Source organism: Carcharodon carcharias, chromosome 9 (assembly GCF_017639515.1).
Source record: "Carcharodon carcharias isolate sCarCar2 chromosome 9, sCarCar2.pri, whole genome shotgun sequence".
Taxonomy (NCBI): domain Eukaryota; kingdom Metazoa; phylum Chordata; class Chondrichthyes; order Lamniformes; family Lamnidae; genus Carcharodon; species Carcharodon carcharias.
This window is the reverse complement of record NC_054475.1, coordinates 83,565,838-83,578,298: the sequence shown is the minus strand read 5'-3', so window position 1 is coordinate 83,578,298 and position 12,461 is coordinate 83,565,838. Positions and strand designations below refer to the sequence as shown.

The window sequence follows — 12,461 nt, the reverse complement described above, 5'->3', positions numbered from 1 at the left end:
GCTTTTTGTGTACAGGACATACCTGGGCAATTTTTCACATAGCCGGGTAGATGCAGTGTTGTAGCTGTACTAGGACAGCTTGGCTACAGGCGCGGCAAGTTCTGGAGCACAAATCTTCAGTACTATTGCCGGAATATTGTCAGAGCCCATAACCTTTGCACTATCCAGTGACTTCAATCGTTTCTTGATATCATGTGGAGTGAATTGAATTGGCTGAAGACTGGCATCTGTGATGATGGGGACCTCCAGAGGAGTCCGAGATGGATCTTTCACTCAGCACTTCTGGCTGAAGATTGTATCAAATGCTTCAGCCTTATCTTTTGCACTGATGTGCTGGGCTCCTCTATCGTTGAGGATGGGAATATTTGTGGAGCCCCCTCCTCCAGTGAGCTGTTTAATTGTCCACCACCATTCACAACTGGATGTGGCAGGACGGCAGAACTTCGATCTGATCCGTTGGTTGTGGGATTGCTTACCCTGTCTATCACTTGCTGCTTATGCTGTTCGGCATGCAAGTAGTCTTGTGTTATAGCTTCACCAGGTTGACACTTCATTTTTAGGTATGCCTAGTGCTGCTCCTGGCATGCCCTCCTGCAATCTTCATTGAACCAGGGTTGCTCCTCTGGCTTGACGGTAATAGTAGAGTGGAGGATATGCTGGGCCATGAGGTTACAGATTGTGGTTCGAGTACAATTCTACTGCTGCTGATGGCCCCCAATGCCTCATGGATGTCCAGTCTTGAGTTACTAGATCTGTTTGAAATCTATCCCATTTAGCACGATGGTAGTGCCACACAACACAAAGAGTATCCTCAATATGAAGACGGGACATCGTCTCCACAACGACTGTGCGGTGGTCACTCCTACCGATGCTCTCATGGACAGATGCATCTGAGGCAGGCAGGTTGGTGAGGATGAGGTCAAGTATGTTTTTCCCTTTTGTTGGTTCCCTTACCAAAATATTTAACCTACTTGAAGTGACCACAAATAATCTACTCATCCACATCTCGCAGCTCCTTACTGTATCCAGGATACCACGTGCCTGATATGCTGATATACAGTGCTGTCATCTCAGACCTTCAGTGTGGTACTATACCAGGCTACCTTGCCTGATATTGACATAGTGAAAGTAGGACAATGAGAGGGGTCACCCTGAAAAACTGTGTGTCAAAGCTGCTTTTGGAGGCCTGGAAACAGGTACATTTCTATACTGAGAAAATCTGACAAGTGTATATGTTCATAATAGTTTTATACATAGCTAAACAACTAACACAATGAAATATTTCCTCAGGAAAATAAGTGTAGTATGTGGCTTGAACATTATTTATCCTCCATCCTACAGGCCAATGAAGTTGATGAGTAACACTTGCTCTCAATATGGCATTGTTTTTAATAACATAGATGGCTGTTCATCTGAGCGCTGGCAGCCTGGACTCCCAATGGTCCCTACAGGAAATGTCTGGGTTTTCCACACACAAGTTAAAAATACTCCAGTGTCATATGTTGGCTTCGGAATATTAAATGAAGATCCTCAGTAGCAAGGTGACTAAATGGTTCAAGCCTGATATGCCCAAGAGGAAAACTCACTGTCAGTGGGTTTACTTTACTGGCTTGAGTTCAGTGTAAGATTGTTTTCGCTGCCTGATCATAACAGAGCTTGATTCCCTTGCAATACTGGCTAACATCCATAACTGTTACTGCTCTCCTAACATGATCCCAATTCCTGCAAAAGTTACCATGCAGAATCAGGTATGCAGATAACTGGAGCATGGATGATTGAAGTCATACACCTTCTGTTTTTCCAGCTCTACTCCTTTAAGGTGCGCCATAAACCCTATCTTTTTGAACATGCTTATCAAAGGCTTCCCTTCTAATATCATCTTCTTTTGCTTGGTGTTCATTTTAGACTGATTACAGTTCTGTGAAACACCATGGGAATTTATTTTATGAGAAAGGTGCTATCTAAATACAATTTATTGTTGCAAATACACAGTTTTGTAAAGCACATTAATCAAGCATTATTAAGAACAGTACAAAATTTAAAAAGTAGTTGTTCATCATTTTCACTAAATTTTGAGGCAAGCTTTGACTGGAAAAAGGACATGATTCTAATGATAAAAGAGTAGAACAATTAGAGAAATAGTACAGCTGTGATGAACAGAAAATTAGGTTTTAAATTACTTAGAAAATTAAAAAATAATTTTGCAAGGAAATGTGACTCAAAAAACAAATAAGGAAAGTTCCACTTATTTAATGAATGAAGATAAAGCAACTGCAAAGAAATTGATAGTTTAGAAACCAAGGTTTGACCAATCTTAGCATCTTTGGTTTACTGGACGCTGTAAGCAGTTGATGCAGACACCCTGGAGGACTTGTACCAATCAAGAACCTCATAAAACAAATGCATGCCTTTGTGACTAAATTACTGCACTATCAAGGCAAGGAGAGTAATAGGTGAATTATAAGAGAAAAGAAACAATTGAATTTAGATAGCACTTTTTATGACCACTGGATGTCTCAAAGTGCTTCACAGCCAGCGAAGTACTTTTTGAAGTGTAGGAAATACTAATATGAGCACAGCCAACTCCCACAAACAGCAATGTGATAATGTCCAGATAATTTGTTTTTTGTGGAGTTCATTGAGAGATTAACATAGGCCAGGGCACAACGGTAACTCCCTGCTGCTCTTCTCCTAACTACTGTCATAGGGTCTTTTAGATCCACCCGAGCAAGTAGATGGGGCCTTGGTTTAACATCTCATCTGCAAGGCGACATCTCAGACTGCTCTGGATTGTCAGCCTTGAGTACTCTCGAAGGGGACATGTAAGTACAGTGATTCCAGCAAATGAATTGTCATTCCACATAAAGGGTCTGATGGGCTTTGCAATGCAACAGAGATGAAGAAGCAAAGAAATGACTTCCTTAGGCCTTACGGTAATTAGTCCAAATCACTCAAATCTAAAAATGAACACCTATTTGCCACTGCTTTTAGCATTGATTAAATCGGCCCTTGGTAGTGAATTCTATGCTACGAGTAAATTTGGTAATAGGGTTTTGGAGCATTAATAGAGGCAGAGTGTACAAACCTGAAGATTTTGTTGTAATACATCAAGGAGACTGTACTTTAAATGTACAATTATAATATCTAGTGTACAGGTGATTTATTGTTGCCACATCTCTTACATGGGAACAGGAGGAAATTGAGACCCTTGGTTTCTACCACCATTTAATTAGGTCATGATTGAACTGTATCTTAGATTCAATTACCTGCTTTAGATCTAGATTTCTTGATACCTTTACACAACAAAATACTATTTATATAAAAGCAAAAAACTGCAGATGCTGGAAATCCAAAATAAAAACAAAAATACCTGGAAAAACTCAACAGGTCTGACAGCATCTGCGGAGAGGAACACAGTTATCCTTTCGAGTCCGTATGACTCTTCAACAGGACTAAGGAAAAATAGAAAAGAGGTGAAATATAAGCTGGTTTAAGGTGGGGTGGGACACATAGAGCTGGATAGAGGACCAGTGATAGGTGGAGATAACCAAAAGATGTCATAGACAAAAGGACAAAGAGGTGTTGAAGCTGGTGATATTATCTCAGGAATGTGATAACAAAGGTACAGATAGCCCTAGTGGGGGTAGGGTGGGGGGGAAGAGATCGAAATAGGCTAAAAGGCAGAGATAAAACAATGGATGGCAATACATTTAAAAATAATGGAAATAGGTGGGAAAAGAAAAATCTATTTAAATTATTGGAAAAAAAGGGGGATCGGAAAGGGGGTGGGGATGGAGGAGAGACTTCATGATCTAAAAGTGTTGAACTTAATATTTAGTCCAGAAGGCTGTAAAGTGCCTAGTCGGAAAATGAGGTGCTGTTCCTCCAGTTTGCGCTGAGCTTCACTGGAACAATGCAGCAGGCCAAGGACAGACATGTGGGCATGAGAGCAGGGCGGAGTGTTGAAATGGCAAGCGACAGGGAGGTCTGGGTCATGCTTGCGGACAGACCGAAGGTGTTCCACAAAGCGGTTACCCAGTCTACGTTTGGTCTCTCCAAATAGAGGAAACCGCATTGGTATAAACACTATCTATCTTTGTCTTGAAAATTTCAATTGATCCAGCATCTACAACCTTTTGGCGTAACGAGTCTCAAAATTTGTGTGTGTGAAAAGCTGCTTCCTTACTTCACTTCTGAATGGCATAGCTATTCCTTGCTCTGGATTTCCCCACTACGGAGAAATAGAGTAGATACAGAGAAGCTATCAAGTTGTTGTTTCTCATTTTAAATGTCTCGATTAGATCGCATTTCAACCATCTAAACTGAAAAAAATAAAAGCCAAATTGGTGGAACATATCCCAATAACTCAGTCCTTTAAACCTTATCAATCTTGTGAATCTGCTCTGTAATCCATTCAAGGCAAACATACCTTTCTGGTAAATGCAGAACTTGAGATGGGATCTGACCAAGCTTTGTACAATGCAGCATCGCTTCCTCACATTTGCATTCTTGAGATAAAGGCCAATACTGAATTTGTCTTTTTGATTACTTTCTGTACATGCCCACGATTACTTAAGTGATTTGTTTATATGGACATTTAAATCCTCCAATTCTCCTGGTCCGCCAGCATTAAAACAAAGATCGTATTTCACAAACTTCCACATTGAACTCTATCTGCTAAAGCTTTGCACATTCATTTAGTCCATGCCCCTTTGTAACTTCTTGCTCATATCTACATACTTACTGTGCAGATTGCCAATACATAGAACAAAATAAAAATGTCATTACAGGAACATTTCTTTGCATAATATATCAAGTTTTTATACTTGTATCTGAGCTGCAACATTGTGTTCAGGGTTATTGGCTTATATAGCTCTGTTTTGCTTTTTCTCCATCATCCTTTCCTTTCAGGTTTCTTTTCCACATACCATAAGTCTCCATGTTAAGGCCACACAGTCACTCCAGCACCAATCAAAAAAAAGTACATAAAAATAGTGGAACCTTAATGACCAGGCACAATAGATGGTTTGCTCCCCTGTCCACAAATATCAGCCTTGCACATATGGTACTGTATTGGCCATAAAGTACAGATCTAAAGGCCTAAGAGAGCTAAATGAATTCTTGGGTAATGGGTTATTGTAACCAAGTTATCTGTCAAGATTTTGTCCCACAAGTATCTCAGTGGTTGAACAGCGAAATAGATAATTGAAGCTTGGATAATTAAAGACCTAATGTGGGAAAAAAGCATGCGAAAGGATTTTACTGCCATCTCCTTGGCTATTTAAATGGATAAACACACTCCATAATGTGGTACTGAGACCAGGAGATTTTCCAAGCTTGAGAAAAATAAGCCAAGGGTTTCTACTCTCTCCCTCCCAACTGTTATCCACCCTTGTCACATCCTGCCAATCAGACAATCTTCCATTCACTCCTACTCTCGGTCTCCTAACTCACAATCAATTACCAACCCACTCTCTCTCCCCTCCTCTAAGCCCTTCCTTAAAACCCACCTCTTTCAGTTCACTCATCATAATATCTCCTTGTCTGGCTTAGATTCCATTTTTGGCCGATTATATGGTCTATGAATTACCTGGGACTTGTTCCTATGTTAAACGTGCTGCATAATTGGATGTTTGGGATATTGGGCTGAATGATGTTGCAGAGGTGAATCAGAGGCAAGGTGATAAAATTTGTTGAAAAAGATAAAGATTTTGAATGAAATGCATTGGGGAACAGACAGCCAATGAAGTAATCATAATTATGTATCATCAGTCAGATTAGTGAATCCCACTAGTCTCAATGGCTAAGACAGCAAGCATCAGTATTCCCAGAAGATCAACATGAATAGCTCAATAGTCAGATTACCTTCATTTGATTAAAGTACTTTGAACCAACCATGTCTTCTCGACTAGCATAACATTAGCCAGATACAGATACCAGGCCTCAGAAGATTGCTGCAGAGCTAAAAATTTGGCAATGAAGCTACATTATGCATTTAACAGCCATGACTTGAGTCCCAGACTTCAGGATCATCTGTATAGTGTCAGCCATGGTTCAGTTGGCAGCATTCTCATTTGGGTCACAAGGTTCCGGTTTAAGTCCCACTTGAGCACAAAAATTAAGGCTGACCCTTCAGTGCAGTACTGAGAGAATGCTGCATTGTTTCAGAGGAACCAAGGGCCACTTTACCCTCTCAGGTGGACACAAAAGGCCTCATGGTACAGCAGGGGAATCTTTGGTGTCCTGGATTTGTCCCTCAACCAACATCTGGTTATCTGGTCATGATCATATTGCTGTTTGTAGGAACTTGCTGTGCGCAACTTGGCTGCTGTGATTCCTTCATTATAACAACAACAACACTTCAAAAGTACTTAATTGGCTATAAAGCACTTTGAGAGTTCTGGTGGTCGTGAAAGACACTATGTAAAAGCAGGTGTTTTTTACTTTCCATGTGCTATTGCATAAATGCACACAAAGGAATCAGAAGCAATCTCACTTATTAAATAGCATATTGCTTCTTCTGGTATAACATTTCACACAGTAAAGTTTGGAAATTCAATTAATTCCTAAAAATTGCTGGTGAAAATTATGCAGACTTAACAGGACGAGCATTGTTTTCTTTCTCCTACTTGCTGCACGGTCCTTTGATGACTCCTTGCTCAAACTTTCCAAGCTCCAATAGTTCTGCCATGCCTTTGGAATTTCTCATCCATTCTCCAATGGCCACCAACAATGCCAAAGATTGAGATAGAGTGAAACAGTTAGGAGCTGTCAGAGTATCCTCAGCAAATTCTAGAAACTGCAGCTAGCTACTCAGTCCCACCAGTTTGCTCCGTCATTCAACTAGCTGATCCGTTCTTGAACTCTATTTACCAGCCTCAGCCCTTAATAGAATTCTCAGAATTTCCCAAAGCATTTCACAGCTAATTAAGTACTTATGAAGCATAATCACTGCTGTATTGTAGGAAAAGCAATAGCTAACTTACATACAATGTCCCATTAACAGCAATGAAATAATGGCTAGATAAGCTTTTTTTTTAAAAAAAACATGATGTTGATTGAAGGATAAGTGTTGGCCAGTATACCAGAGAAAACTTCCCAATTCTTCAAAATATTGCTGTGGGATCTTTCACATCCACCCAAGAGGACAGATGGTTTGTCAGCTCATCCAAAAAAGCATCCCAACTCCAACATTGTAGCACTCCCTCAATACAGCGCTGGAATGTCAGCCTAGAATTTGGGTCCAAGTCTATGCGGTTGGATTTTCTGATTCAGAAGCAAGAGTAATGACTGATCTTAATCTTTTATTCACTTACCAAACAAAATGTATCAATTTGTCTTAAAGGTTCCAAACAACCCCAGTGGGCACAGCCTTTAGGGGAGAGCGCTCCAGATTTTTACTTTTTTTAACCACAGTTTTTTTATCAGCTTTTTCCTGACTTCATTCCTAAATGGCCTAGCTTTAATGTTATGATGGCCTTGCATGTGTTATTTCCCTCACTGGCATGGGGATGAAGGGATAGCCCAACCTTGTAACAATCCTAAACAAAAACAGAATTACCTGGAAAAACTCAGCAGGTCTGGCAGCATCGGCGGAGAAGAAAAGAGTTGATGTTTCGAGTCCTCATGACCCTTCGACAGAACTAGGTGAATCCCAGGAAGGGTTGAAATATAAGCTGGTTTAAGGTGGTGGTGGGGGGGGCGGGGGTTGGGTGGGGGGAGAGAAGTGGAGGGGGGTGGTGTGGTTGTAGGCAAAAGCAGTGACAGAAGCAGATCATCAAAAAATGTCACAGACGGCAGAACAAAAGAACACATAGGTGTCGAAGTTGGTGATATTATCTAAACGAATGTGCTAATTATAGCGGGAAGCTGAGGGGAAAATGGCAACACAGGAGCAGGAAGGCGAAGATCATTGGGCAGGAGTAGGCTGAAGTTTTCTTCCATTCAAAACTAAGTTACTCCAGCTGATGACTTTCAACATATAAAATGTCATGGTGGTAGGGTAAGAATAACCCACTGAACAATTTTGCTCTTACCCTTCTGTTTTCTAGGTCTTAGATGTCAAGATCCTTTATTGCATAGCAATGTTATTTAAGTGCAAATAGTCATTTAATATGAATTCTGACAGGAATGGGTAATTTGGAGACTTAATAATACAACCATTCTTGCTTAGAGAACTCCTGAACAATGGCGCTGGGGGACAAAACATGGTGTGGATCCCACCCAATGTCCTAGCTGTGTTGCAACCCATCAAAAACAAACAACAATTTTAGTCCATGACATGCATCATCTATACAATAAGTGTCTACTTTTTACTAATTATATTGATTTTATTCAATTTTTGGTATAAGTGGAGTTAAGGACTTGTACTGTCTCTAAACACACACACGGCTTAGTTTCCAATAGTCATTTCTTAGTAGTTTTTCATTGCACCAAATTTAGTATTTCAGCTCCACTTTCAGCGTGATAATTGTATTTCATCAGCAACACATTTTTACCTTTGAAATAATATCTCATGGTTTTCTCGCCTGCCCTCTCAACTGTCAATCCTAATGCCTTGTTTTCTAGAATTCTATTGATTCAGACATGTCTATAATTCTATGTGGGTATTTGTAAGCTGGACTGACTTCCTTCTTGGACATTTTAGAACTACTGTAATTTTTAGTGTAGGTATTTCTGAATATACTTAGAATTTTGGGGTTTAACTGATGTTGCCTTGTAAAAAAAAAAATGGCATCTGTGTGCATTTCAGCAACACTGTTAAGACCCTGCAAGGCAAAAATCAGAAGCTATAAAATGTTGTGTGGTTCGTATTTTTCTCAGTCCTGCCAGATGTCATGACAGTGCAGCTCAGTGCAACTTTCTTAGTGTCTATGACACCACTTCCATTTGCCTCTCTCCCTCCAATGATCCAATCAGGACGCACAGGTTTTCCGATAGAAAAAAAACATTGCATTGAGTGCCATGGACATCAACAAAGCAATTTTTAGCTCCTTAGGCCACGTTGACAGGAACGTGCAGAACCAGGCAAACCAGGTTCTGCACGTTCCTGTCAACATGGCCTGAGGAGCTAATAATTGCTGTGTTGATGTCCATGGCATTCAACGCAATGATTTTTCTTTCTGGAAACCTGTGTGTCCTGATTGGATCATTGGAGGGAGAGAGGCAAATGGAAGTGGTGTCATAGACACTAAGCAAGTTGCACTGAGCTGCACTGTCATGATATCTGGCAGGACTGAGAAAAATATGAACCACACAACATTTTATAGCTTCTGATTTTTTGCCTTGCAGGGTCTTAACAGTGTTGCTGAAATGCACACAGATGCCAATTTTTTTGCAAGGCAACATCAGTTAAACCCCAAAATTCAAAGTATATTCAGAAATACCTACACTAAAAATTACAGTAGCTCTAAACTGTCTAAGAAGAAAGTCAGTCCAGCTTACAAATACCCACATAGAATTACAGACATGTCTGAATCAATAGAAATCTTGCATAAATTAGAGAAAAAGAATAAATATATTGGGAAAAAGCCTAATTACAAAAATTGTGCACAGAAGTCAGAGACTTTTCCTTAAACATTGAAAGGAGCTAATAAAGGCAATTTGTTGCAAGTCAACTATGCAGTTTAAGTTAACACATGCTAACCTATATCAAATCGTATCAAAGCACAAAACTTATAAATTAGACAACTAATGCCTGCAAAGCTGGTCACGTTATCTAAACTAAGGCTAAAACATAATAATTTATCTAAATTTAGCACGCGGAACTCTCAGCCTTCATATTAAAAGCCAGAAAAGAAATCTGAGCCAGGACATGACAAAGCATTACCTGACACTCAGTCATAACCCCATGGCACATTTACCCTTACATACACAAATAATTTTGGTATTTAAAAAAAAATTGATTTTAAAAAGCTGTACATCCAATCACCTTTATAACATGACTATTTTTCAAACTGAAAAGTGTTTAATGGAAACTCACTCAGGTGCCTTAACTCTTATTCTTGCGTACACACGTGCCAAAACAGCACTGCACAATGTGTCAGAAGATAAGCAAGGATTAAAAAAAGGATTCAACAATTAAACCAGGACACCTGCTGGCATGCAGAGGTAAAGTAAAAAAAAATGAAAAAAATTTGAGTGCAGGGATTTAGGCTGATAACAATAAGACTGAGGCATCATTGCAATAAATGATCAAGTGTCAGATACTGCACAATGCAGCACGCTTCAAATGCAGCCATTTAGTGCACTCAGCCTTAACCTTAAATGGTAAATGGCAGCATAAATCCTCACAAAAAAGTATTAAGTGCATGCAGTACATTTTAGTACATTTTAGCTGTCAGTCCTGAAACATCAGCTCAGTAATTAATGCTAGAAAGTACATTAATGAATATTCCACATTACCAGAGTACTAACATGTAAAAATCACACAGCATTTTAGCAAACTGGCATCTGCAAACTTACATGTATGCTGGAGTCAGCGTTGTTGTCCTAGATGGCTTAAGCACAGAAACTGGGAATTTCCAGTTAGTGGGGTTGCTGGTTTTCCATTTCAATGGCATGTTGTTATAAAGGTACTATCATACCAGCGACAAGCATTTCCAAAATAGACTTCCAGCTATGAGCTCCATACCAGATAAGAGTGCTCACAGTGGCTGCTGCTTAGAACACGTGAATAATTCTGGCACTGCTCTTAAGCTAATGTTTTCCATTGCTGTATTTCATGGAACAGAGCTGGAAGGCATTCTCCTTTCCCAAATCCTTTGTCTCCCCTAAAGCATAGGATGTGGTTTCTATCGTGCTAACTCAACAATTGTGCCACCTCATTCAAGAGAAGCTCCGACTGCAACATGCAGACCGATTCTCAGGAGCAGCAAATTAGGGCTTTGTTTACCAGCACACTGCGAGAATAAGATAAGGACTGCAAGAGCAGTGCTACCTGTACGGAGCTCTGCAATGAAGCAGTAAATTATTCACAGTTTACACCCTTCATTTCAGTAAGATTTGAACAGCACTGTAGAGGGAAAAAACACACAAAAGGATCATGTGATATATCTGAGTCATCAACATACCTACTCAAAATACACTTGTCATCCTCTGTAAATTCTTCTTTTGGGCTGCAACAATACAAATGGGATATAAATTTCAGCATAGCCCTGGGCCACTGCTAATAGACATCAGGGAACAAATTCAGCAGCCTGATTTTCTCCTGTAAAAGCTCCATCCAAACATAGCTTCAATGCTATTATGATAAAAAACCATTCTAACAGTCCATCACAGCTACAACGCAGAGTCCAAGATGTCAAAAAATCAGAAATGATGCAATATCCTGGATGCCCGTCTAGTGTCTGCTGTCAGTGTGCTTTTATTTCCCCCATACTCCTTGCTGAGCACCACACTCAAACACCCGAGTATTTTACAACGTGCTGTATTACATGACTCTCATTCTGTATCTTCTGCGGGGAACCGGGGCTTGCTTGCAGTATGTTCCAGCAGTCACAATCAGCAGTGCTGTTAACGATCCAATTCAACGGCTCTCAAATACCTCATCAACCACTTGAAGTTGTGTCGGAGCAGTTGGTCAAGCAGGTGGCCACCTGGGACCACTCTGCTGGTGATCCCAGGTGCTTGCGACAGATAAGAAGCTCTAATGATAACATTCAGGGCATGTGGTCTAATAAGCAAGAGCTGGGAGAGCAACATATTAATATTTGACCAGCCCCTTTCTTTTAAAGAAGAATGATTATTGAACGCATTGCTTTGAAAGGGACTGCAACCTGCCTCAGAATATTTTATGCCAAATTTTCAAAACCTTCACAGAACAGTTAGTCATTGTATATTGTTTGATCTTTAAATAGTCAGAATATATTTATCTAATATCAGATCATATACAACCAATGTGAAACGCTATACTTCCATATCTGCAGTGAAATGAAAAATGCAACTAACAGGCACATTTTAATCTGCAACTTGTCCCAAGAGAGATGTTCATCTCATCCAGAATAAACAGAAGACGTGCAATTATATTACAGTTTTAACAAGCCATTACAAAGTTAAAATGTCTACAGCTGTGCACTTAAAGTGTATTTACACTATAATTGTGGTATTGGTGAACAGTGCATTCGTTCCGCACAACAGTGTGGCCATATTGTAAATGTGCCTTAAATCCTGACATCAAAGTCAATTCAGGCCTGAACATGAGATTTGCAGTGCACAAGTTCAATGTTGGTGCAGAGCCGAAACCACTTGGTATGGGCACTAAATGTGGCGTAAATGCACTCACTCCATCATACATGGAAAACAGCAATAACATATTTCTGCAATAGCTTTTTCTTGCCTAAACTGACAGTTTAAAAGCCCCCAACAGAGATTACAACTGTAATGATACATCATTACAATGACTATTCCATGCAATTTTGCTTGTGTGTATCTCAGTGAGGTGATGCCAGTTTAAAAGCAGC

The 12,461-nt window shown here is 39.9% G+C and overlaps 1 protein-coding gene across 5 annotated transcripts in view; it reads right to left on the bottom strand.

The window, feature by feature from the left end:
• klhl13 (kelch-like family member 13) overlaps nucleotides 1-12,461 on the bottom strand; it is a 200,198-nt gene that overhangs the window by 84,038 nt on the left and 103,699 nt on the right. Inside the window, exon 1 of one of the 5 annotated variants that reach the window (XM_041195906.1) lies at nucleotides 11,073-11,167. The exons of 3 other annotated variants lie outside the window; for them this stretch is intronic. In XM_041195906.1, the coding sequence (XP_041051840.1) occupies nucleotides 11,073-11,152 (80 nt within the window). In that variant the 5' untranslated portion in view covers nucleotides 11,153-11,167. Of the gene's footprint in view, nucleotides 1-10,464; nucleotides 10,605-11,072; nucleotides 11,168-12,461 lie in introns of those variants that run through there. One more of the 5 variants, XM_041195905.1, reaches the window with a different exon arrangement.